This window comes from Lepisma saccharinum, chromosome 21 (assembly GCF_977018435.1).
Source record: "Lepisma saccharinum chromosome 21, izLepSacc3.1, whole genome shotgun sequence".
NCBI classification, from domain to species: Eukaryota; Metazoa; Arthropoda; class Insecta; order Zygentoma; family Lepismatidae; genus Lepisma; species Lepisma saccharinum.
The window spans coordinates 33,712,034-33,739,857 of record NC_139249.1 but is presented as its reverse complement, the minus strand read 5'-3'; the positions used below and the strand labels follow the sequence as shown (position 1 = coordinate 33,739,857).

The 27,824-nt window shown below is 37.4% G+C and overlaps 1 protein-coding gene across 1 annotated transcript in view; it reads right to left on the bottom strand.

The window, feature by feature from the left end:
* The window catches only part of LOC146004533 (uncharacterized), a 34,601-nt gene extending 7,799 nt beyond the window's left edge, over nucleotides 1-26,802 (bottom strand). The window contains exons 1-6 of the mRNA XM_083143419.1: nucleotides 26,612-26,802; nucleotides 21,405-21,543; nucleotides 18,877-19,127; nucleotides 15,037-15,184; nucleotides 1,968-2,200; nucleotides 103-277 (exon numbers count right to left, since the gene is read on the bottom strand). Coding sequence (XP_082999545.1) covers nucleotides 103-277; nucleotides 1,968-2,200; nucleotides 15,037-15,184; nucleotides 18,877-19,127; nucleotides 21,405-21,543; nucleotides 26,612-26,798 — 1,133 coding nt within the window. The 5' untranslated portion in view covers nucleotides 26,799-26,802. The remainder of the gene's footprint in view (nucleotides 1-102; nucleotides 278-1,967; nucleotides 2,201-15,036; nucleotides 15,185-18,876; nucleotides 19,128-21,404; nucleotides 21,544-26,611) is intronic.
* Between the last annotated feature and the right edge of the window lie 1,022 nt (nucleotides 26,803-27,824).

Genomic DNA, 27,824 nt, shown 5'->3' with positions numbered 1-27,824 from the left:
CAAGTGCAGGCTGATAAAAGCGATAGTGCAATTTTTTTCTAATTACTGTGCTCGTATGGTGATCAAAACGTGATTGTGTTCATATGGTATGGCTCGACATACCATGGATACTCAAAACCTTCGGAGTATCCGCAGTGATGGCCAGCTCTACAACAATAGTCCCAACCTCCTTCGCCATCGGTTTCACATCCGAAGAAGCCTCCGTCTCTATGTTCCCTGCACACACTGGCCAGGAAACATGATTTTCCACTTACTGTGTATTTGTCGTCTACTCGGTCTGCAAATATCAAAATTATGTTGTGTTTTCCTGTGGGGATCTAGTAATGTATACTGATTATGATTTAATAACATGTGTATACACATATGCAGCATTTTAGAATAGAGGGTGGCATATTTATTATACATACATCCTACACAACCCCCCCCCCCCACACACACACACATAAATATATATATAATCTACCACGACATATCTATTTGTAGTAAGAGAGAAATCAATATGAAATGACTTTTTAAACAAAAAATATAAATAATAACCTTTGAATGAGTAGTCGCGCTTCTGTATATATACATAAATGATAAAAAGTTGAACACAAACGTAATCTTAAAGTCTAGTAGTTCACCACACTTCCATAGAAATTTTCATCAAGTAGGTATATAGGCTATACGTATATGTTCTCCCCATGCCCTTTTGTCATTGTATCAAAATAACCATCAGATTCCCCCTTCTTATATTCACTGGAAAATGAAAACGTGATTGTATATCAAACAAATTATATAAATATTAATTTCCTTTTTATACTACTAATATCCGCATTGACCAACATGCATGTACTGTACCTGTTTTGATTATATTTGCGCTTAGATCTGGCAACATAGCACTTAGCTGCACGGTGCTGCTATCTGTTGTCGAAAGGTTACGACAAAATTACCTTTAGTGCAGTCTTAAAGTAATTAAGAAATTAACACAGCAGACAGTTCTTAGCAATGAAGGCAAGTTGAACTAAATCAAAAGACACTAAAATTCACTAAAGGTATTTGTTCGAAATTATATCAATAGAAAACCTAAGAAAGGAAATGGAAAAACAGTTGAAATCGGAAACTGAGTTTTCTCCTTGTTTTACAGAATTGTTAACAATGCTGGTGACCAAAATTATGCATTGTGAATATATTAATTAATTTATAAATATGAAAAGTAATAATTTGTTACGTGGCCTTAATGTTGTTTTATTTTATACTATGTATATGACTAAATTAATTAGAATTTAGGTCCAAATTGAAGAGGTCAGGGCGAGATACAGGTAGTACAGTCAACAATATAGTATTACGCAGATATGAGTTAGGCTGCAAATTAGACAATATGGTATTTTGGAGCCCTAGGTAGGATTGTGGATCGACGCCACTCCCCCCCCCCGCACCGTACCACCAAGCACCGACATTTTATGTACGTCTTTCCATATTTTCTTCTTATAGTTCTTATAGTTTGTGATATTTGCATAGTTATATTTAAAGATTCGTAGTTTGCATTTCTGATTTTAAAACGTTTACCATATTTCAGAATACTTCAGTTATGTGGTCTTAATGTCTTTTCCCCTTACCTCTGCCAAGTGCAAATTCTTCCGTGTCTGTGTCGTTTTTTTTTTTTTGTTTTTTTTTAAGAAAGCTTTGAATGGCGTCGTCTGATCATTGCGCCATAGACTTCAGTATAAAAGTAGATTTGTGAATTTAAACTTTCATGTTTCTCTCAGATATACGAAAATATGAATTGGCACTATCTCGTCTCGAACCCTTCAATTGCAAATTACAGAAATATTTTAGTAGAAGATAGAAGAAACTTTACAGCCTCAAAGTCGTTTCCATTAGCGATGATGGGGGCAGCCTCAGATATTCATAAAAACAAACATAAACGGAAAAATGAGAATATATTTCACTTACAAGCTAAAATAGGGATAGATGATAGAACTTACGATCAGGGTGCGTGTAGGGGTTCTCGTAACCTCCGTGTCCGTGCCCTCCGCTGGGTGGGGGCTGCGGCTGGCCCCCTCCGCTGGGGTAAAGGGGATCATCAGCACAGCTGTAATCAATGGAGTTCCAAGCAAACAGCTCATAATCTCTATCGTGGGTGTAGTCCAACTCTGGCCGAAGATCTCGTTCATCCAGGTCACTCAGAAGACAGTTTTCACGGTCGTATCCAAATCCCCTGTGAAAACGAAATCGAGCACTTGTAAGTACACTACAAAATAACAAAAAGTATCAAAATTACGTTTACAAAAGTCATATCGTATATATTTAGCATGTTCTCATGGGTTGCTCTGAGAGCCATCTCTTGACCAAAAATGGAAAGAGTGGCCTAATCGTAGTGTAAGGATATCGGCAAGCACGTTTCCATGTCGTGCTATCGATTTTAATATGTTTTCGGACCAGTGATGTACGTCTACGTGTAAACAACGATAGTCTACATTCTACACGTAGACTATTTTATACACGTAGATTACGTAATCTATGTAAACAACATGGCGAAAGGTATTAACTTAGCAAAGGGCGCTGTGGAAGTAAAACAAAATTATACTACGTATCAGTTGCTGATGTGTGAGGAGAACTTTTCATACTCTTTCTTCCAAATTCGAACAATTTCTCACCTAGGAAGAAACCTAATATAGGTGATATTCTAGTGTTTTATGGGAAAATGACCACTCTTGCCTCACGACTGCCATCTGTTGTTGGTTTTTGCATACTCTTTATCTTCTTCCATAGTTGAAAATAGAAGAGACGAGAAATATGTTGTAAATAGGGTTCTTTTCATTTCGTTAGGAACCAATATAAATGTAGTTCAAAATGTCATGAAACCCTTGAAAATTAATTTTAATGCACTTTACATTGTCCACGTAGTCTATGTAAAATACAACCCAATGTAATCTACGCGTAGATTACGTGTAGACAACACATGTAGACGTAAACGTATAGTCTACGGCACGTCACTGTTTCGGACAGAAAAAAATAAGCTACAGTGGCAACCCCGTAAAGCAATGAAACATGGCTACATTCATACAGGAGAGAAAATGCTGTTTTTCGAGGACTCCTAGCGTCGAAACGAGGCGTTAACGAGGAAAACGTCGTAGATAAATCTTATTATCGTTTTAAACAATATTATTATTATTATTATTTTTAAAAAAAGTATTTTCAAGCCGACGAAAGTTCCAAGCAACTATGGCGAGTTATTTCCTATAATTGAACTATGTCACTTCGATCTCCAGCAATTTAATTATTAATAAGACTCACGCATTTTATTTGTTATAGCCTAGTTGTGTTACACCTATGTGGTTGCATAATAAATTAGTCACACATTGGAAATGAATAAATTATGTGTAGTTGTTTCGAATCTGCTGTACGACATCATGTTTATACCGAGTGGTCCAAAAGTTCCGGAACGGTCACATATCGTGAGAAATACACATCGAATCGGAAAACGAAAAAATAACTGTTTAATAAGTGAAAGAAAGCTATTCAATGATATCACACTTGATTCCCCACCCCGGCCCCCTAGGGGTGGGGCGGGGGCAGCTGTGAAATTTTAAACGGAAACCCCCATTTTGTATTGTAGAATCGGAAAGAGGACTTCATTCCGAGTCCAACGAGCTATGAACCATCCTCCTATCTCAATTAGGATTGGAGATATGGCGATTTTAATTTTCCGCAAAAGAAAAAAATAAAGGGACGCTCTGCCCCTAATTGAGCTAGAGTAAAAGCGATTGAAGATTCGGAATCTGAAGACCTTTCAATAGAGTATATGGAAGGGGGGCTACCACTTTCACTTATTAAAGAGGTATTTTTTCGTTTTCCGATTCGGTGTGTATTTCTCACGATATGTGACCTATCCGGGACTTTTGGACCACCCGGTATGTAAATTAGTCTGAACCACAGAGAATGAAAATACAAGAGGAGGGGAACAGAACTTTTGTGCCACGGAACTCTTCTAATTGAGTGATTTTTCGGTGGGTCAGGACACACACTATATACACCCCTGTTTAGTACTCATGAATACAATAAGACAGTGAGATTATATGAGGTGTTTCTTTCTCCGACTGAACTTTCATCAAGGCTTTTGCCGCCCTTAATCGGAGGGTCTGCGCACGCCTATGCTCCCTTCCTGTTTCTGTATCTCTTTCTTCCTCATTCTCTCTCTCTGTTTGCCCGACCCTGTGGCCGAGTGGTCAGTCTCGCGCCTAGCGCGGAACAGGTAGGTCGTGCTGTACGAGCTCTGTGCTTTGAGGAAAAGTGAAAGTTCAGCGCGATATCGGTACGTACGTGTGGGAGAGGTTGTGCTGTTGAACTGTGCTAGTGAAGAATTGGACAAAAGTAAAATATAGAATGGATCGCGAAAATACGATACAAATCAGTTTTGAAACGGGAACTTTGAAACCTAGTCCTTTGGAAGTACATGAATTTATTCATGATAAATTCAAACTGAGTGTGGATGAAATTGCAGCCATACAAATTCCCACGACGATGAAATGTGTATTTTTGAAATTAGTGCGTCCGGGAAAAATGAGAAAAATATTAGAAGAAAATACTGGTGAAGTGAACTTTTATTATAGTAATGGAGCTGTGACACAAGTGAAACTGAGTGATGCGAATCGAATTTTGAAGCCGGTTCGAGTGTTTAATCTTCCTTTGGAAGTGCCAGAACGACAAATTCGTGAAAAACTGAGTGAATATGGGACAATCGATGAATTGAAAGCAGAAACTTGGAGTGACAAATTTAGGTACAAAGTGTATAATGGGGTGCGTCAGGTTTTGATGGCAATTAAGAAGCCAATTCCCTCCTTTGTGAAAATAGGTCAATATACGGCACATGTAGTATATAATGGTCAAATCCCGACTTGTGAATGGTGTGGTAGTAGTGATCACATGCGGTTTAATTGTACCTTACGGAAACCAACAGTGTTCAAAGTCATGGGTCGTGCAGTTCGGTCCTATAGCGAAGCAATTGCACCGTCTACATCTACACACGAAGATATAAATGTGAGTCAAGAATCAGCACAACTGTCTGTGATAGAAGGGCTTCAACAGGGAAAACATATACAGGAAGAGAAAAATATTCACAAGAATGATCAACAAACTTTGACCAAGGAAGGAACTGAAGAAAATATGCAAGATCAACCAAAAGAACCTGTGTTAAATGTTCAACTTACGCGACAAAGTGAAGAAATTTCCCTGGATACTATGGAGCAGAAGAAGGGTGGACCACTAAGACGACAAGAAGACATAACTAAAGTGCAAGAGGAATCGCGTGATGAAGTGCTACAGAGCAACAAGGAGAGGAAGCAGAATCAGACCAAGCAAAAGGACTTCAGACAAGAAGCTGAACAGGAAAAAGATTCGGAAACGGATAGTGAAAGTGGAAGTGTCCAAAGTAGTACGGGTCATTCGGTTTCCGGCTCACAAAAACGACCAAAGAGTATAAGGAAAGCGTCAGGCAGCAATCGGACGAAAAGACGATCATTGCGACATGTAAAAACAAATGTCCAAGACATGGTTATTGATCCAAGTCCGATAGGCCATGAAAGTTTGTGAATACTGGATACAGGTAATCACTTTAATGATTAGAAAATAGTATTATTTGGAATGAATATTATTTATATTGACTGTCAGAAAGTTAATGATATTGTATTGCGTGGTGGTAGATATTTATGGATTAAGCTATACAAAGGGAAGGGGTATTTCCTCCCCCCTACTAAAATAATATTGTTAGTGTGTTTGTTAATTTTTGGTGTGTAACATTAGGGGCATATAAAAATAGTGTAAGAACTATTACTCTTAGATGGGGCAAAGGTGGAAGTATAAGTATTGGGAATACCCAATCCCAAAAATTTTGTTCATAGTATTTATGATGACGACCCTTCGTTTTGCTACAATAAATATAAACAAAATGAAATCCCTTACAAAACAGGCGGCGTTAGAGGACTTTATTATACAAGCTTCATTAGATATTGTATTTCTCCAAGAATGTGGTCAAATGAATTTCAATTTTTCCCCAACGATAAGAGTTCATAATAATGCAAATTTCCAATCGACAGGAACAGCTTTGTTAACACGTAATACGGTTCCCCTCACAAATGTGGTATGTCATCCTAATAATAGAATCATATCAGCAAAAGTTGCAAATGTATGGATATATAACATATATGCTCCATCCGGGTCACAGTGTAGAAAACAAAGGGATGAGTTTTTTGCGCAGGAAGTTGCTGTTGAAATGCAGGGTAGGAGAGAACACATAATATGTGGGGGAGATTTTAATTGTGTATTGTATCCGCAGGATCAAAGACCTGGATTTAACACGTCGAATTCATTGCAAAAATTAGTAACTGGCTTTAACTTCACAGATGTCTGGAGTGACAAATGTTTTGGGCAGAGGGGTTTCACGTATATACGTGACAATTGTGCATCCCGTTTGGATAGATTTTATGTCACACCCACATTACGTCAGAACGTAAAGTCCATCAGTATAACACCTACATGTTTTTCAGATCACAGTGCTGTCATTATGATGATAAATGTGGACATTCCAATAGTCCCGAGAGGGTACGGTTGTTGGAAATTAAATGCTTCAATTCTTAATGAGAAAAATTTCCAACAAGCATTTAATGACCAATGGTCGAGATGGATAACACACCGTCTGAGGAGGATAGATATAATCCGCTGGTGGGAGGAGATTCTCAAACCGGGTATAAAAAGATTTTGTATCAGTTACTGTAAGGAACGGTCGAGAGAGTGGACAAATAAATATAATTTTTACTACAGGGTATTGCGTGAACAAATTCAGCAAGCAACAGACGGGAAAAAAGTGCAAACTGAAGTCAAACGTATACAAGCTGTATTGTTAAAAATGACTGCAGAAAGGCGTCAAGGGGTCAAAATTCGTAGTAAACTTCCTCATTTTGACAACGATGAGGTCGCCTCTATCAGCCATGTAATTCATGAAAGAAAAAATGCTAAAAGACAATGTATTAGTGAAATATTTGATAATGGGGGAACAAAGATCAATTCAGCCCCTGAAATACGTAACTGCATTTATAATTATTTTGAGCAACAATATTCCCAACCAGCGTCACATAATGGAGCTTTAATGGATGAATTGGCATCCGAATCAGAGGTTTTTACAGATGAAGAAAGTGAAAACTTAAACAAAGAATATACAAGTGAGGAAGTGTTTCGAGCGGTTAAGGTAGGGCAATCATTTTCAGCTCCTGGTTGGGATGGGATACCCAATAAGTTTTATCAAACCTTTTGGAAATTGATGGGTCAAACAATAACAGATTGGATAAATACAGTGTTTAGCAAGTATCAAATGGGTAAATCTTCCAATACGGGTATTATAATTCTAATCCCAAAATGTCCAAAACCAAGCGAAGCTGGTCATTATAGACCCATCACCCTCCTTTGTACGGACTATAAAATATTGGCGCGATGTATGCTTGGCAGACTTATGCCTTATGTCGACAAATTAGTAGGAGAGGATCAATATGTTTTTGGTTTAAATAAGAAAATCACAAATGTTTTACAAACGATGCGTGAAATAATTACATGTTATAGATTACAGAACAAAAACTCTGAAAATGCTATATTAGCATTAGACTTTGAACGTGCTTTTGACTCGATAAATCATGAATATCTATTTAACGTTTTGCAGGGCTACGGTATACGTGGACATTTTCTTTCAGTATTTAAAAGTCTTTATAGTCATGCAACAGCAAAAATTCAAATAAATGGTTTTCTGACAAAAGAACTCTATATTTATAAAGGTGTAAGGCAAGGAGATCCTTTGTCGATGTTAGCGTTTTGTATTGCACTGAGACCCATTCTGTCTGAAATAGGCCGAAAAGTTCAAGGAATTAACATACACTCTAATACCATTAAGGTGTTAGCGTATGCTGACGATGTTACTGTATTAATAAATGAACAGTCTGATATTGATGAAACATGTCAAGTATTACAGAAATTTGGAAAATGGTCGGGATTAAAAATAAACCAAGAAAAATCGTCAATTTTGAATTTAAATTTGGTTCATTCTCACTCGCAGCGAGGTAATTTTAAGGTTGTACAAATGATACGTATACTAGGTATAATATATACGCACTCTATCCAAAGTATGATCCAATTAAATTATGATAGAGTATTAACTGGGGTTAAAGCGATATTACAAACAAATAAATTTCGCAGCCTTAGTTTACAGTCAAGGGTGACCTTTGTACATGTCTATGCACTCTCAAAGCTATGGTACATGGCAAAAATCCTCCCACTACGGAAGTTAGATATAAATAAACTTAAGAGTGCAGTAAAATTGGTTTATTTGGAATGGTCAGATATTGAGGGTGAAACATGTATTACTTTGTTTGCCTTTTGCCGAGGGAGGAATGAATCTTGTGAATATAGAACTCAAATGCCAGGCCTTACGTATTCAAGCTGACACGCAGACATTGATTCAGCATCCACTCAGCCTCACAAGTAAAGTTTTGAGAAGCGCTTTGGACTATATTTCACTAGAGGCTCCTATTGATATTACTAGACTGGTAGACACTTTATGGTATTTTAAGTCAACAATAGTGGATATTAGTTATGCCCTATTACAATCTCCGATATTAACAATACCAGTGACATCGGAAATATATCGCAGACTATGTAAATTAGAACAACCAACTTGTAAAATTATTGAGCAAAATCCTAGAATGAAGTGGAGAGAAATATGGAATAATATTCAGGCTCACCATCTTACATCACGAATCCGATCAGCATGGTATATAATTGTCCACCAAAAATTAATCACTGGAGAGAGACTCTATGATCTTAAATTAATAAATACGCCAATGTGTGCCAAATGTAATGTATCTGATAGTTTAGTCCATAGACTGAGTGAATGCCAAATAATAGAAACATCATGGCTTTATATAAGGAAACTTGTGAGTATTATTTGTCGAACATCAGTGTATAACATCTCTGTAGATATTCTTTTATATCCAGCTTTTGAATATTACCCAAAAACAAAACGTAAAAGTGTACAATGGCTCCTAGGACACTATGCCTATTTCTTATCGACATATCGGCAACCAGATTTTAATATACAATTTGTAAATTACCTCCATCAAGAATACCACAGGATACCTGACTGTAAAAGAAATAGATTGTATGCTAATTTTCTTACTGTAATGTTTACTTGCCCAATGAGTTGAAATGTAAATTGCAAATGTAATGTAATAAATTGCAAAATGTAATAAAAAAAAAAAAAAAAAAGTGGTTAGCACATCGCGCTGCGACGCCAAGGGTCCCGGGTTCGAATCCTGGTCGGGCTTGGTTGTTTGTGAATGTCCATTCATCACTTTCGTCATTTCATCATTCATCCCCATCTTCGCAAATTAGCCAAGAGGCACAAAACGCGAAGTAAAATAAACTAAATCAATCTCTCTCTGTTTTTCTGCCTCCTTTTCTTGGCGTTTCGTCATCCATTTCTCCCTCTTTTCCTCTTCCTTCGTTTCTCTAACAATATATTTCTCTTCCGTTCTTTCATCCTCTGCTTCTCGGTCTTTCTGTTTTCATACTAAAGGTCGTTTCTCTCTCTTTTTCCTATTTTTTCTTTCTTCCTCTGCCTCTCTCTTTTTTTACCGTTTTCTCTATCTTTCCTCTCTTCGTCTGTCTATCTCTGTTTTTCCTCTTTTTCTTTTTTGCATCTACCTCACTTCCTTACTTTCTCCTTTTCCCTCCATCTTTCCGTATTTCTTGTCTTTCCTCATGTGTCTCCATCTTTCTGTCTGTTCCGACAGTGGCAACCTTGAATCTGCGCCACATGCACACAAGATACAAATTACGTTTTTTGAGGAGTTCGTAGTGTCGAAACGATGCTTCAATGAGAGAATCATTACCAAGATAAATTGTTCTTCTTGGTGTCTTCTACGCGCTGTAACAGTTCCTCTGTACTGTACGGTAGCACTCTGCATGTATGCATATTTCCGTACATATACAAAGGCCTATATTTAGCCATAGGCTATTACTAGATTCTTTTACACATGTCTGGACTCTTGTTACTTAAATTCAATGCCTCAGTACCCTCTATCGACGCAACTATGAACTAAAATATAAGGAAAGGATGACATAATCATGCTTTCAGGGACAGTATGATGTGATCGCCATTTATCTGAACTTTCACTTTCCCCAGAAAGATTATTTTAGAGCGGAAGTGTATTGCTCTATCCCGCCTTCTTTTTTTAACAGGAACTGTATGATGGAAATTACCAGTATTTTTTTCCCCTGCACATGTATGTAAGTGTTGCCAACTCACGTAACGAAAATTCCACCGTGCTCTAATTAAATATATGTCACAGCCTTCTTCCTGATCTTATACCACCAGCTTATTCAAATTTCGCAGCTCGAGAAATGAAACTCTTTCCTGATGGATGGGGGTAAGTTGGCACACTGTCGTTTCCTGAATGAGGAGGCCATTCTTGTTCTCGGTCTCGTCTGGATATATATATATATATATATATATATATATATATATATATATATATATATATATAAACTCGTTGTCGCTTCAATACAAAAATAACGAAAACTAACAACATTAAGCACAAGCACAAAAACACGACGCACACAGGGTGTATTGGAAAAGAGTGGCAAAATTTCAATAATGGATTTCTCATATCTAGAGAAAAATGGGTACATCGACACCTGTCCGGAAGTCCGTAGTTTCTTAGTAATAATAGCGTAATCTAAGACAGGGTGGAGCCCTGTTGAAACAACGGATTGCGCTGAAACTTGGTATAGATGCTATGGAGATCATGGGGAAGCGAATGCTGATGAAAAATAGTTCACAATTTTACCACTAGATTTAAATGTGGCGCTGAAGTAACAACAACAAGTAATTTAAGTTTATATCGGTACAGCAATGTTTAATATGCGCTCTGTCAACATGGATGACCCTTTGGAAGCGTAAGATAGTGTGAATTCACTGCGCACCAGAATTTAGCGCCACATTTCCACCTGGTGGTGAAAATTTGAACTATTTTTTAGTCATTGGTCTCCATAGCCTCAGGTACTTGGAACGGACTCCAGAGAACTCTCAATAGAGCAACTTTAATTGTGCCACCCTGTATATGTAATAACTGGAATTACTCAGAAGTTACGCTTCAAATTTGAATATTTTGTCATGCGAGATACATAATAATTATAAATTATAGTTTCGTGTGCCGTAAATATATTTTTAAGACATGAACCATAAAGATTACATTAATTAGTTACTATTTTTTTTACGGTGTAGGTTTGGTTCTCACCACCAGTGTCATAGTTGGCATGTCTTCAATAGGACCTCGCTATTACTGTTCCGGATTTCATTTGTAGCATCGAATATATTGTGTTAATAATTATATAGCGTCTGCTCAAATGTTAAAATTTAGAAACCAGACGGGAAAATTCCCCCTTCACCCCCCTTCAAATACTGCTCTACTCGGCACCATCTCTAATCTTATTCACCTAACCAGTTTTCGAGAATCTTCCTCAATACTCACTTCTACAAAAGAATTATTTATTTGATCCGTGGTCGTCAATATATTTTTATCTAAGACTTCTCCCAATTTTTGTTACCACTGCTTTTACCGGTACGCCACTGCGTCGAAATTCCATGAGAGTAGTAATTTCGTACTCCGAGTACTATTCTTCTTCCGCCGTAAGAATGAAGTCAATGTAAACAAATCCACGTGGCTTCTAAGGAACCCTATTGGTTGTTCCAATGGCAGCTGCGCAGGAAACTTGCGCGTAGGAATATAGTGCTTATGTAAAGCCATGTGGCAGCAGCACTCAATGTAACTGCTATATTGAAGTTGTGGGACCTTATAATATGAGCTGTGCAGCTACGAGCAATATATTCATTGTCAAATTAACAGAAGTAACACAAAGGAACTGAACTATTCCTCGAATTTACGTGATTTTGCTTACGTCAACTTCATTCTTACAATGAATGGAGAATAGAACAAGCCTAATTTTTCCTAACGGTTACTGCAGGCTATAAGAACTTTTGTTTTTTCCTAACTTTAATCTGCAACAATTGGATACTAAATCCTGTATTTGGCTACACTTACAGGCATGCGTGATTGAGGGTAATTGACATATCATGAAGCAGGATCTAACTTGACATCCGCACGCACCTACATAACGGTATGCTTATGGCCAATGGTAGTGTAACCTTGGTCTATTTCTTATGGCTTTTGTGATTATTTACGAGAGGAGCTCTTGTTATGACTGACTGACTGGTAATTCAACAAGCTGTCATGTCACATGAATCAAATTCTTCCCACGATGATTTAATAAACGCCAGATCCTACTTGTCCATACAACTCACCCAGTGCCTAAAAGGCACACTACTCTTCGTCCACTGAAAGATGGAAGTTAGCGTAAACAAAAGCACGTGACTCGTAACTTCCCAATTGGTTATTAATTTAATCGTTCTATGATATATCTTACGTATATAATTCATAAAACAAGGTCTGACTCTAGTAGCTTAGTTAAATCGTAGCTTTCTTATTCTCTACGCACTGCGCAGGATTCCTTCGCAACAGTAACCATTTGAATTCCCCAATAGGATTCCTCACGAATCACGTGGTTTATTTATATTGACTTCGTCCTTACTGTGAACAGAAAAAAGGCTACAATATCCTGTATAAGCAGTGTTGCTTCAGTGCCTTGGTAATTGTGAGGTTGACAGCAGTGTTGTCACGTAAGAGCGAAAATATAAAAATTGCAGGGAATTTTGAAGATATCTGGCTTTAAATTCAAGTGCGAAAGACATACACATACGCTCATTCATAGCGTAAATTTCCCGCCAAGGGAATTACAATTTAAATATTGTAATTACACAGTTAGTATTAACCTATTTTTAACTGTTGTCATGAAAATTTCCGTATTTCTTATATTGTTCGCAAAAATCTTGTTATGCCCTCACTATTATCACTCATTCAATATCAATATTTTTTTGTAAATTGGTGTTTTCTGTGTATCGATTAAATGATACTAATTGATTAAGCTTGGTAATCACGATTTGAATTTTTCTGAGAATGAGAAAATATGAACCTGGAAACAGAAATTTTACTTATTGGTCATGGGAACACTGAGTGGAGTCTGTGGATATTTTGCAAGATGAATATTTTGGTCTGGAATCAATGAATAAGAAAAAAACAGTGTGTGTATGACGAACCTACGAGCAGAACCTCTAGATCAGTGGTATTCAACCCGGGGTACTCGTACCCCTGGAGGTACGAGAAGTTTTTTAGGAGGTACGCACAATTTAAAATAATTATAAATAATGAAAACTGTTTCTGACAGAGATAACTTGAAAATGTAATAAAGGGAAGTAAAGAAAATAGACATTTCTTTGTCAACATTTTCCTCAAAGTAAATATAAAAAGGGGTCGATCGAGGATTTCATGTTACTCCCCCCACCGACCACCAGACTAAAGGATTCTAACTCTGATTTATTATTATCCTCTATTTCCAAGAATCGCTTTTCGTTAAGAAATGTGCTATTAGTGATGAAATTCTGGGATGTAATTACCAGAACATACAAGGGGAGAGGATATTTTTAAAATTCTTAATAATTTCATAACATTAGAATCAAATTTGTCGTGGGACTGGTGTGTAAGTTTGTGCTGCTTCACTGACAGGTCAGAAAACCGGTCTTGTTGCTCGTATTCGACAAATGTACCCTCCAATAATTTAGGAACATTGCATTATACACAGAGAAAATTTGTTCGCGAAAAAAATAGCTCCTGATTTACACGAAACGCTGAACATTGCTGTAAAAGTAGTCAACTTAATCAAGTCGCGTGCACTGAACTCCCGTATTTTCAAAAAAATGTGAGAGGACGTGGGATCCGCACACACTCAACAAAAATATTTTTAAAGCCCGTGAGAAAGTGAAAGGATTTTATAAGAAAGTATTACTTTGGATTGATTGCGTTAATGAAGGAAATATTGAAGTTTTTCCAACTGTGTTGGAATATTGTGGACAAAATGATGTTAGTAATGCTGGTGAACTTCTGGAAATAATCAAATTCCACGTAGAAAATTTCAGGTTACAGTTTTTTAAATACTTTCCAGAAATTGAGAAAGACGATAGTACACAAGATTAGATTACAATCAGTTTTCCACCACCGCCATCAATTCCTCTGATCTTCCTGTAAAATTAAAAGAAAGTCTGCTGGAAATGTCCACTGATAGATCACTTGAAATAAAATTCGAAAACGTGTCTATTTGCGAGTTCTGGTGTTTCGCACGCAAATAATATATTTAACTTAGTGACACTGCCATCACACGCCTTCCCCTCCGCTTATTTGTGTGAGTAGGGTTTTTCTGCATTGACAGCCATCAAAACGAAACACAGAAATCACCTGAATCCAGAATCACCACTGATACTTGCACTAACGAAGATTCAGCCACGAATCGAGGAGCTAGTGTGCAGAAAACAAGCTCAGCCATCTCATTAACAGGTAAGAAATATTAAAGTTTATAATATATTTTTGCTATACCCGTAATTTTCTTTATTTTATAATTCTCCTTTTTATAGTAAAACTGTATTATTTAATAGGTAATGATTTGCATCATTTATTTTAGATGTAGTTATGTATAATCTGAATTTAGGATAACTCTGGGAAGGGGGGTACATGCTTGAGTGGAAAAGTCCGCGGAGAAAAAGGGTTGAATACCACTGCTCTAGATAACATTCCAATACTTTTAGGAGCTGACGTCATTCTCATCTTCATCTTCCCACCAATCCCTGAAGATGAGATATTCTGCAGATTTGCTGGCAACGAACGTTACTCTCATCTTTACATAATATAATGACATTTCGTTATTCTGTCCAGCAAAGCTTGAATTCAATCAATGAAATGGAATTAATTTGCCTGTCTTGTTTCATTTTTCAATTCTTAATTGCATTGAAAATGTTTTGCTTTCATCATTTGAGCCCATTAATTAAGGAATTCCAGATGCACTTACTTGTAAGACAGCGATCGACAGTTGAATAGCCTTTGCACTCTTGACCTTGTACATTCAGCCTTGCACTCCTTGATGGTTCTTGTATGGAGGGAGTTTCTAATTACAGCCGGTACCAGTCGTGCAGAACGCCTGTACATGATGTAACACACTGGAAAAACACAATAGACATTAGTATATTTTATGTAATGCTTTATAGTGAAGTGCAAAATCACTAATGCAGAATACAACAAACATTAAAACCTCAAACGCAGTAGTGCCATCTCATGGAACTTAATTGTACTTTCGGATATGATTAGAAAAAAAAACACACGATTATTCATTGTGAAATTTTGGTACATAAGTACTCCCAAGCAAAATCAACTAAATAGTAACAACTATTAAAAAGTGAAATCATGAACATATCAAAATAAACGTAGTGAAGACAAGAGCAGAGAAATCAAAATAGTTCATACATGCTCAAACTATTTTGCATGGTATTTAGGGTTATATTAAATGTAACTGTCCTCCCAGAAGATATATTGGGAGGCAAAATGGGACGGGAATGTTTTCTGCGGGGGCAAAATGGGACGGGAATGTTTTCTGGGGGGGCAGTCATATTTAATGAAACAATAAGTAGAATGCAAAAGTTGCATAGTTTTGCTAAAGGAGCATTTATTATCTAGTTTTTGGTTTTTGCTTAAGGATGGGGGGGGGCCACACTGCCTGCTCTGGCCCAGTGCCTTAATACAAAAACTACTCTCCATCTGCTACAACAATAAAGTTAATATAAACAAAACCACGTGATTTCTGAGAAAAAGTTCCTTTCTTATATGAATTTACTATCCGAATATCGGATATATTATTAAGATATCGGGATATGCGAATTGTTCGGATTATCCGCATATACGATATTTGGATTATCCTAATTATCAGAATATTCGAATTATCCGAAATGTCCGGATATCCGAATGTGTGCATTATCTGGACAGTTTTGTCGTTTATACCTTTTACGGCTATCCGCATATACTTTTATTCGCAATTCTCGTATTTCACTGTACGTATTTCCCATAAAACCTTCATCAAATCTGTTCTATCCGAAACAGATATCGGATAATTTGAAATACGTTATCCGGATGTCATGGCAATCCCTAAACTGTACAATATGTATGAAACTTTAATTAAGCTGATATGCATCCCATATATGCAATCTAGTGGATGTAATATACAGGGTGTCCTAATTAAAACGCCCTAATTTCAACTGTCTGTAACTCCACATGTGTTTGATCCAACGCATCCAAATGAATTATACATTAATGAATATACACAGACCTAAAGTTTCTGTGAGCAAAGTAGTAGTTAGTACATTTAGAACATTTGGTACAATTTTAGTACATTTAGTACATTTCCACATACGCCCCACGAGTCACACGGAGGATGTCCAGCCGATAGTAGATTTCCCACCAGGTTACCTGTAGCATGTGTGGTTGTCCCATGTAATCCTATCATTTCGGTTCAATACACCATGTCCTTGATATGACCCCACAGGAAAAAAATCGAGTGGGGTAATGTCAGGCGCATGTAGAAATGTACTATATGTACTAAAATGTACCAAATGTTCTAAATGTACTAATTACTACTTTGCTCACAGAAACTTTAGGACTATATATATATTAATGCATAATTTATTTGGATGCATCAAATACATGTGGAGTTACAGACAGCTAAATTAGGGCGTTTCAATTCGGACACCCTTTATATTTGTAATTCCGCTATAAAAACAAAGACAACAACATTAACCTATTGGTTGTTGGACATTATACAGGGTGTAATTCAGTTATGCTGATCTACATCCCAAATATGCTTTCAAGGGTATGTAATATATATTTGTAACTATAACTGCTATATACCATGTATGTAATCAAACTGATGTAATAATATAGGCTATACTTGTAACTTTAATTATGCTGCATCCCATATATGTAATCAAGTGGAACCCCCAAATGACGTAGTGATAATATCGTCACCTTGTAATCAAGGGTCCCGGGTTTGATACCCGATGGAGACCCATCGGATACCACTTTAAACTGTAGGCTCAGTCCCGATTAACCTGCCTGTGCGTAAAGTGGACTTATAACAACAATAATTCAAATAATAAATATTACACGTTAAAATAAAAGCTACGCAGATATCGTACCGAAAGGTTAGCTTTTTTGGTGGTAGATTGGTCAACGAATTCTAATTGAAATTTTTATTAGTCTCTCTTCTACCATATAATTTGACATATACACAGGTGATGGATGCACTACGTTGATGTTTAAGCAGATAAGCAGCTCAACCAGGACCCAAACCCTTTTTTTCTGGTATACTGTGCCATTTCTCCACGAACTGAGATGGTTATTTATCACCCCAGTTACAATATAAAGTCACGAATTTTACATTTTTAATGTAGACTTGTTCGAGGTTACAAATATCATCAGTTCAGCCACTGACAACCAGCGATGTGCCGTAGACTGTACGTTTACGTCTACATGTGTTGTCTACACGTAATATACGCGTAGATTACATTGGCTTGTAGTTTACATAGACTACGTAGACAATCTAAAGTGCATTAAAATTAATTTTCAAGGGTTTCATGAAAGGCAAGTGACATTTTCAACTGCATTGGTTCCTAACGAAATGAAAAGAATCCTATTTACAACAAAATTTCTCTTCTCTTCTATTATCAAGTATGGAGGAAGATAAATAGTGTGCAAAAAACAACAACAGATGGCAGTCGTGAGGCAAGAGTGGTCTTTTCCCCATAAAACACTAGAATGTTTTCTATATTAGGTTTCTTCCTAGGTGAGAAATTGTTCGAATTTGGAAGAAAGAGTATGAAAAGTTCTCCTCACACATCAGTAACTGATACGCAGTATAATTTTATTTTAATTCAACGGCGCCCTTTGCTGAGTTATCACTTTTTGCCATGTTGTTTACATAGATTACGTAATCTACGTGTAGAATGTAGACTATCGTTGTTTACGCGTAGACGCACATCACTGCTGACAACACATCGGACTAATTTTTAACTATACCACGTACCCATCTTATTGTGAGAAAATATTCAACAATATTTCAAGTCTCTGCTAATACTGGTTAAATGTTTTTAACAAACTCAATACATTAATATTATAAGACGGGAAGGAAACTCTAGTCCTTCATTTCATCATATCTTATCAATTTCTTATCAAGGATGGAAAGCAGAACATGTGCGTTCCTGGCAACCCTGGAACGCATCGCTTCATGACAGGAAATGACGTCTCAAATGCAATTAAACTATGTGTGTGGTTGCCAGCATACAGGCGGCAAAACGGGCTATTTTGAACGACTGTAGCATCGAAACGACACGCCAACGAGAAAAATGTTGCTGAGAAAAGTTGTTTGTTTTGATACCCTCTATACGTTTCTGTGGTCCGTGGGCGCCATTAAAATGACATCCTGTATAATGTCCAACAACTTCAATATAACAGTAGAGTGCGCGTCAAATCTCCTGCATATGGCCTTGAACGGCTGAACAGCACCAGCCAATCGCAGACGTGCGACGTTGCCTGCTCTCCGTGACAAGGCGTTTCGCTCAACTACTCTGTTTTCCGTGTGAGATTTCGACATGGCACCGCTGCACTGCGCCTGCTATTGGCTATAGACATATGCAGGAGATTTGACGCGCACTCTAGCTGTATATACCACTTTATCACGGGCTCTATATTGCTACGCTCACGACTACGTCACAGCTGCCACTCGAACAACCAATAGGATTTGTCAGAAGTGATGCGTATTTGTTTGCATTGTATCTGTTTTTATAGCGGACAGAGAATACTCTACCTTCATCCTTTGGCTTCTGCTGCTGAGGTGGCGGGTACGGCCCTTGTCCGGGTGGCGGGTACGGTCCTTGTCCGGGCGGCGGGTAGGGCGTGGGCTGTTCCTCACAGCCCCTTCCGTAGCTCCTTCGCTCGTAGAACTCAAAATTCCTGTCTTCCGAGAGATCGCGGTACGGGTCGAGGTCAAAGTAAGTGCGATCCGTAAGCAAGCAGTTGTCTGGAGGAAGGCCTCTGTGAGGTGTCGTCGGCACGTAGCTGAAAATGAAAGTTTCATTGAGTTAGTTTAGGTTCACATCGTGCACAAATAGGCTAATCGGGACTGGACGTGTAGTTTGAAGTAAGATCCGAGCCACTATGTGCCTCCACCGGGTATCGAACCCGGCCCTCTTGATTACAAGGCAACGACATTACCACTACGCCATCGAGGGCAGCAGTGAGAGCATGAGCGTTGTCAGAAACTTTTGTAGAGCGGGCAGGATTCCATACAAAATGTAATGGTAGATTTATCAATAACAATTATTATTATTATTTCCTTGGGAACATGGACGTCGCCAGCTAAGTAGAGGCAGGGCCTAAGCCTTCGATATTTAACAGTGGAATATTTTTCTTAATAATAATAATCAATAAGAATATTGTTACTATTATTTTATTGCCGTACAGACTTCTACTAGGTACACCAGTATCCGGTACAACTGTTTTATCTTTTCATTCACACGTCATACCGTTAATATTCTGAAATAAATGTAAAATATATAATAAAAAGGGGGAATCCCATAAGTACGCCCGCCTCTACCCGCGTACATTTGAAGGTATGCACTTAATGTCCTGGTACCTTTATAAATCAGGACGTCGGTTTCTCTGAATTTTCCTCTTTTCTTTTCTGTTCATTATTTAAAATATACTGAAATGCATATATATTCTATTTTGTTATTAACATTTGCATGCCTTGTTAAAATGCCGATATGTTCAAAAGTTAGGGAGAGGGGATTTTAATCATAAAGAATATCTTGTGTAAACTCTGACATTAAAATATAATTTTTTTGGGAATTTTTGAAAACACAATAGAGAATGGAATTCTGAAGTTGTGATTTTTGATTAATTTTTTAAAAATTTTACTTCGCTTTTCTGTAAGGGTTTGGCTAATCACGACGATGAGGATGAATGTTAAATGAAATTGGCATAAGGATAGCACACAACACAAATCCGACAGAGGTCTATACTGGCTGTGTACTGACGCCAGAGCCTCGTTAGTCAGCAACAATGCAATTCAGGTCGTGGAAGAGAGGTTGTCATTTACGTACTTTCGGGGAAGTCAGCCCTTATTTATTTATTTATTGAACTCAACAGGTACATACCTAATTATTCCACTGAAGCATTGCACTCAATTTTTGGAGTTGGTTTATTTCTCCTGTCATTATTCTGCTTGAATAGTATTTAATTGAACCGCACTACTGTTATCGACTATCGCAATATTTTTTTTCCGCTTTTGTTTTTAATTTCAAATGAACGATGCTATTTTTCTTGGTGGTCAACTGACCGATTCGACCTATTCTCTCCATGCCAATGATGTAATTGGTAATTGAGGAGCATACATGAATCACGATGTACAGTGACAGGCAATAAAAATGGGACACCTAGATCCTGAAATACTGGCTTCCCTGCAATGCGTTGTTGTGTTGCCTAACACTTCGACGATAAAAGAACTTTCTATTGAGAAGTTGCTATTGCAGTCGCCTCATCGATGTAGAATTAGACAACACACATAACACGTTGGAAGGAAGCCAGTATTTCTGGATCTATATGTCTCATTTTTAAGACTCGCTTTAGACGAAAGCATTTCCCTTAGCATTTTTCTTAACATTTATGCCATGACCAAAAAGCTACCGTGTAAAGTGAGAAATTCTATGGCATTTCAGATGCCATACTGATAGGCTCGGTCCGTACCATTTTCCATAGCGTAACCAATCAGAAGCGACCTCATGGTCACGAGTGGAAATGTAATGGCGGTCGCGTGAGATGTGAACAACGTATCACTTCATACTTTTAAACGATGATAACTATTCAACCGAGAGGAATATCGCTTCGTATTAAATGGTTTTAGGTAAAGAAGAATGGCACTGATTAAATACATACTTTACAACACTTACTATAAACGCATGGAAGAATATTTTAGCTTTTTCAATTGTAAACACCGTTCACACAGCATTGACGGTGTAACTCGACGTGCCTTTCGTGCTGTATGTATTGGACATTGTAATTGCAACAGCTAACGGAAATGTTCCATAAAATGCTTTCATGTAAACTACTGTCTGTTACAAGATTTTTGGAAGCATTACGTAGCATTTATGCTAGCAAAAATGTTAAAGGAAATGCTTTCGTCTAAAACCGGCTTTAGTCTGTTTCGTTCCTTAGGGAGAAAACTTCTCAAGTAAATATCAATGAAAGCTGATAAGTTATGGAAGCCTTGAGGTAGCATTTCTGCAAACCACCTGACCAGCAGCTTGAGAGAACCTCGACAATATTGCGACTCACCTGTATGTGAACGCCCTGCATGTGAAGTATCTAGCCCTGAGACACTCTATTTGGCACTCTCCCAGGGTCCTCACGTGCAGTGAATCCTTGATGACAGACCTCTCTAGACGCTGTCCACTCCTCACTCTCTGGAAACATTCTGAAGATATAAATATATACGATTAAGAGTCTCATCTGGAGAAGTCTTTTCCTTACATGTTTGCTTTAAGTTCTACAGCTTAAAGTGAGATCCAAACCAGTAAGTAGCCTGTTAAATGTAGAGTCACCCCCAATAAAAATAGGACACCTGAATCCTTAATCCTTAATTGCAATTCGCTATGTGTGTTACCTAAATTTATGGCATCAACCTTTCAATGGGATGTTCTGACATGGCCGCAGAGTTAGGCCACACACATAGTGCATTGCAGGACAAACAGTGTTCAGGATCTAGATGTCCCATTTTATTGCCGCTGACTGTACGTCTACCGCCGATCGAACCTGGAACCTCTTGATTAGAAAGCACTCTCGTTGAAGTTTAGATTTTTTTAAACATTGGTTTCGGCCAATCCCAATTCAATTCACGACTGTTGTAGTATCAGCCATAATTTTGTTTACGCCATATTACCTTTGTGCATTACATTAACCAAAAAAGATGTCCTTGCAAAATTCTATATGGCCCGTGGCAGGATGTGACTAAAGCTCCACGCCCATCTTTACAGTCAGTTCTTTTATTTTCCCTCTTATCATCGACCTTCACGCTATCTGGTGGCCTTAGAAGGAAGCGTTAATAATTTACGGTACAGCGCCGAGGATTCTTGAAAGTTCCGCCCATCTTCATGGAGGTCCGACAGTTATTTCTTCTGCTGTAGTCGATACGTGTTCAGGGTTCGAATCCGATCCACTCGTGTTTACAGTTACACTTGCAATGTGTGTGACGTAGAAAGTCTAAGACGTTTAACACGCAGAAAGTGTTGGCCTGTAGTTTCGAAAGAAAATATCTAGACACAAGTTTCAACTAAAAGAGTGGATGGATCTAGTATTGCATTCAAATTTAACATCTATCAAGTAATAGACAAACTTTGGTTTCATGATGCTACTGCGTATAAATACGCTAGAAATGCCCAACTATTTTTGCTTTTTCAATTAAGTAACAGTGCGTCACATTTCCAACAGTGTAAGCCTAGCATGCTGAAGGCTATTCCTGTTATAAATTGTGTTGATTTTGTTTTTTCCTTTCACGAAATGTTTGTTTCCCTAATTTCAATTAATGACTGCATCATACTTCTATTTTTGATTATGGCTATCAATAAAAATATACAATATAATAAATTGAGACTTGAGCGCTACCTATCCGAGTTGATCTTACAAAACGTTTAAGAATTTTGACATATGATTACATTTTACTCAAATTATTTATATGTAAACCCGGCTGATAAGACTTAAATGGAGGCTCAGTTCCTGCATCAATCCCTTTTCATGTTAAAAAAAAATTAAACATTGAAATTGTTTATAATGTTAGATTAATTCGACTATTCTTAACTGTACTGAACATTTCTTTCGCACATACAGTTGTTCAAATTAACATCAAACTAACTACTAACGTCACTTGCACTCTCCAAGTCACAGTGTATTCACCATTTATATTTGATGTGGCTTCATTCCTTTAGATATTTAGCCAGTTCTGCTGTCCTGACAGTTTTGATTGGGTTAAAATAGCAGACGCAAAGCAATATGTATGGTACACCGAACGGAAAAAGTAATGGTAAGCGAATGTAACAGAGGCGTCTCCTGAACGCATGCGTCAATTGTGGGAAAAAGGACAGCTTGCTCTGCGACGACATTAATGAGCATTTCTACATTCTAATTTCTTCATATAGGAGAAATATTTATTTTACACGAGAGCGCTCAACTAAGATTATATTACATTTCTTGGATCTGAAGTGACGCATGAGTCAATTGTGGGAAAAGAATTATTACTTTCATTCACTTCAGATCCAAGAAATGTAATATAATCTTAGTTGATCTCTCTCGTGTAAAATAAATACTTCTTCTATATGAAGAAAGTAGAATGTAGAAATGCTCATTAATGTTGTCGCAGAACAAGCTGTCCTTTTTCCCGCAATTGACGCAAGTGTTCAGGAGACGCCTCTGCGTAATGATTAATTACATTATGAATTGAAATGAAAATGAAAGAGGGCAGTATCTACTTCCCATGAAACAAATTCCATTCCTCAAAAAAAACGCAGGACGTAGTGTAGAATAAAACAGAATAAAAATATTTGCCTATCATTTGCCGTTGACTGTAGATTTAAATATAGGCATTCTCCACTTCTATACAACACAAAAACAAGCTACATGGGTTTACGCCAGTAGCATCGAGTGCATTTGGAATAAAACGGATTCTGTTTTGGCATTTTATTTTGGGAACATGAACTACAATCAGTTGGCTTTAGGAAGGAAGGAATGGTCATGAGTCCATTTTTTTTAGAAATTTTCCAAGACCACATGACGACAGGATCTTGTTCTGACGTCTCGCGAAACCCAACTAGAGAGTTCCGTTAGTGCACACCTATTTCGAACGTTTTCAACTGCCCATGAACCCGCCCGTTACTTGAAACGGCGAGAAAACAGTTTGTTCTTGTTTACTCAGTGAAACATTATCGTCTTGTTAAATGAGCCGAATAACTATGTACTTCCTTCTGGCACTCCATTGCTTATATTTCCTGTATCTATATTTTGTGTGAGCTGGGACTAATCAAACGTAACGCTGCACCTATACAAACTACAGGCAATTAATACGTTCCTTAGTGATCTGATTGAAAGCATCCTGTACCTTCCCAACACTGAATACAATACTTATACAGAAATTATATCGTCTAACGGTTCATAACTGCATATCTTTGGTTGCAGTTATTGACCGAGTTATTACCTCAGACATTTTCCACTAGATACTCAATCAAAAATGAGGGATGGGTTGTTTAAGCCGTTTGAAGCAAATCCTTAGTGCATTGACTTATAACCACTGATGTGCGTCTACGCGTAAACAACGATAGTCTACATTCTACACGTAGACTATTTTATACACGCAGATTAGGTAATCTATGTAAACAACATGGCGAAAAATGATAACTTTGCAAAGGGCGCCGTGGAATTAAAACAAAATTATACTGCGTATCAGTTGCTGATGTGTAAGGATAACTTTTCATCCTCTTTCTTCCAAATTCGAACAATTTCTCACCTAGGAAGAAACCTAATATAGGAAATATTCTAGTGTTTTATGGGGAAAAGACCACTCTTGGCTCACGACTGCCATCTGTTGTTGTTTTTTGCATACTATTTTTCTTCTTCCATAGTTGATGATAGAAAAGAAGAGAAATATTGTTGTAAATAGGATTTGTTTCGTTTCGTTAAGAATCAATATAGTTGAAAATGTCACTTTCCTTTCATGAAACCCTTGAAAATTAATTTTAATGCACTTTAGATTGTCTACGTAGTCTATGTAAACTACAACCCACTGTAATCTACGCGTAGATTACGTGTAGACAACGCATGTAGACGTAAACTTATAGTCTACGGCACATCACTGCTTATAACTAGAGCATACTTGTAACATAATTGCTAAAATATGTACCTCAATATGTATTTTCAAAAGGATATGTAGCTAAATATGTAGTATCAAAGAATATGTAACATACCTATTCAATGCTAACATCTCCCAATCAACTCGAATGTCTAATGCAAGTCAGCAGCAATAAACCTGAGGCTCTAGTATCAGAGTATTCTTTACGTTTGAGTTACTCCACCTACTACAAGCAGCGCAGCCTTGTTGAACACTAGAAGCTTCCAAATTCGGCGCAGTTGTCAAATTTCCGACATTGAGGCAAGGAGAGCTCTTTGTAATTTCCGAAACAAATTTAAAAAAAAAGTCTACAGAAAGAACAGTCGTGAAAATACATAGTTACTTCTGTACTTTTTTTGTACAAGGAACATATTGTGTAACTAGCTTTCTTGTCCACCGATGCCAAGTTTCTAGGTGCTTTGCGAAAACCTATAAGCGAAACAAAAATATGTAACCACAAAGATCGGGGAAAGAGAAACTCCTGTACTTTCTACTTGGCAGTCAATTTTAGGTGACCGTATAATATGACATCACATGAGCTACAAATGTTTTTCATCACGTTTCAGAGATCTAAAATATAGGGGAAATGATCAAGATAGGAAACAATTGCCGTAATATGTTGTTTTATGTAAAGTAAATTAGCGAATATGTAAAATATGTAATATCCTGGCAAATATGTAAAAATATATAACAAAACGTATCCAAAATCATGTCAGTTATATAATCCGTTGAAATGTCCCTGTTCAAGGTATGTAATTACTAGAGCTCGGAAGCTGAGGAAAAATCCTTTTCTTTCCTAGTGTCCGAAGACGAGGCCCAACATAATATATGTTCATTTTGGGTCATTGTAGGCCAGAAAAAGATGGGTTTTATTTGTCCTTTTTTGCCTTTTTCGTCGTTTTTTGGCTTATTGGCTTAAGGCTTTTTTAGCCTTTTTTTAGGTCTTAACGGCTTTCTTTCGACTACGTTTTTACTGCCCATTCTAAATTCGAATCAACATCAGTACATCACCTCTTAAACATCCTTTCTGTAGTAAAGATATAAAAAGAAAGAAAGAATGAAATATATTTGAACCATCCCTGAAACGAGAGAAAAACCTTTTTGGACGACTGAAATAGGATCCGAAGTCCTATTTCTGTAACCCTAGTGTGGTTAGGCCAAATATGATTCTTCAAATATGATTTTTCAAATTACTGTTAATCTAAAAAAATATATAATGTCTGAAAGAAGATGCATTTCATTCATATAGTTTTTTCGCACTGTTTTTTCCATACCACCAGAATTTTGTATTTTTTGATTCATTAAATATGTAATTAAAACTGAAGTTATTAATTAATTTGGATCACATCTATACGTCCTTTTTTATATTTTTAGGTCTTTTTATAGGTCTTTTTTTGGCAATTTATAGGTATTCAACTTCCGAGACCTAGTAATTACATACAAATCCGGGCACTACTTATAATTCCCAGCGCATTAACTTGAAACTATTAATTAAATGTAAAATATACGTTAATATAAATAAAATGCCATTTTGAGGGGACAATATAATCTATGCTAGCAACACTAGAAGTCCAGAAGTTTATCTTCTTGCTGATTAGTGATTACTTACCACTTTCCTGTGGAGGGCGCTGTGGAGTAGTAGGGGGCGCTGTATCATCGCAATGCCTGGCGTAGTCGTTCTTTGCATAGACATCGTAATCTCTGTCCTGAATCAGATCTCTGTAAGGGTCCAGATCTCTGTATGGCCTGTCGCTCAAAGCACAGTTGTCTGGACTTCTTCCAGGGGCTGTATACATGTTATATCTGAAAGAAAAGTAATAATATACAGCTAAGTGTACACCCTATGTACAGTCTTAGAAAAAAATACCTGGGCCACGGGACGTAGAATTTCGTAACGTCTTAAAGCCTGTTGTTTATGCAACCCAAATAACAAAATATTCGATTAAGTTTGCCTGGTGATTCCGAGTTCTCGGGAAGGATTGAGCTTTGATAGCATGAGTCACATGACTCGTGCCCCAGCCACAACAAACAGCTGGGTGCTACGATGCCTCCAGAAGAAAATTTCAGGAACTGGTTTCTTGACAAGAGCTACTCGTAAGGAAATACTATTCTTTCAAGTGATATTAGAGTCATTGTCAAGAAGGTTCGCTTAAATGATGGTTCTCATCACAGACCACATGCCACACGTTAATTGTTTAAGTCCAGTTCATGCACTGGACCTACAGATTAAAATGGGATCCGAACCAAATGCGTCTCTATTTGGTATTGAATTCGGAAGCCTTTCATTACATGGCGAAGACGTTACCACTACGACATCAGAGAGGCAATGGAACCCCTTGAGAAAGAGATAAGCGAAAATTGCTACGTGACAAACCATATTTGCCCGTAAATTTTAAAAATAAGACAATATTTTTACTGACAGTTTCGAACCGTGGGAGTCCCGGGTTCGATACCCGGTGGAGGCACAAGTGGTTCGGATCCCACTTTAAACTGTAGGTCCAGTCCCGATTAGCCTTACTGCGCATAAAGTGGACTTAAAACACCAAATCAAACCAAACCAAATCGAACCGTGGGAGAGGCATATATTTGTTTGTACCATCGTCCATTTCACGAGTTTATAATTCTTCCTCACCGACTCGAGTGACGCGAGTGGTAGAAGAAAAGCGAAGTAAAATAACTGAAACAGAAATAAAAGGAAAAAGCGAAATAAATTTTATTCATAATATTCTGCAGTCACTTGAGTTGTATTCACGGGATGCTATCTTTAAAGAAAGCCGTGGTCTCTTCCTTGTCTTTTTCGCTTCCTTTGTGCTCTTGCTTCC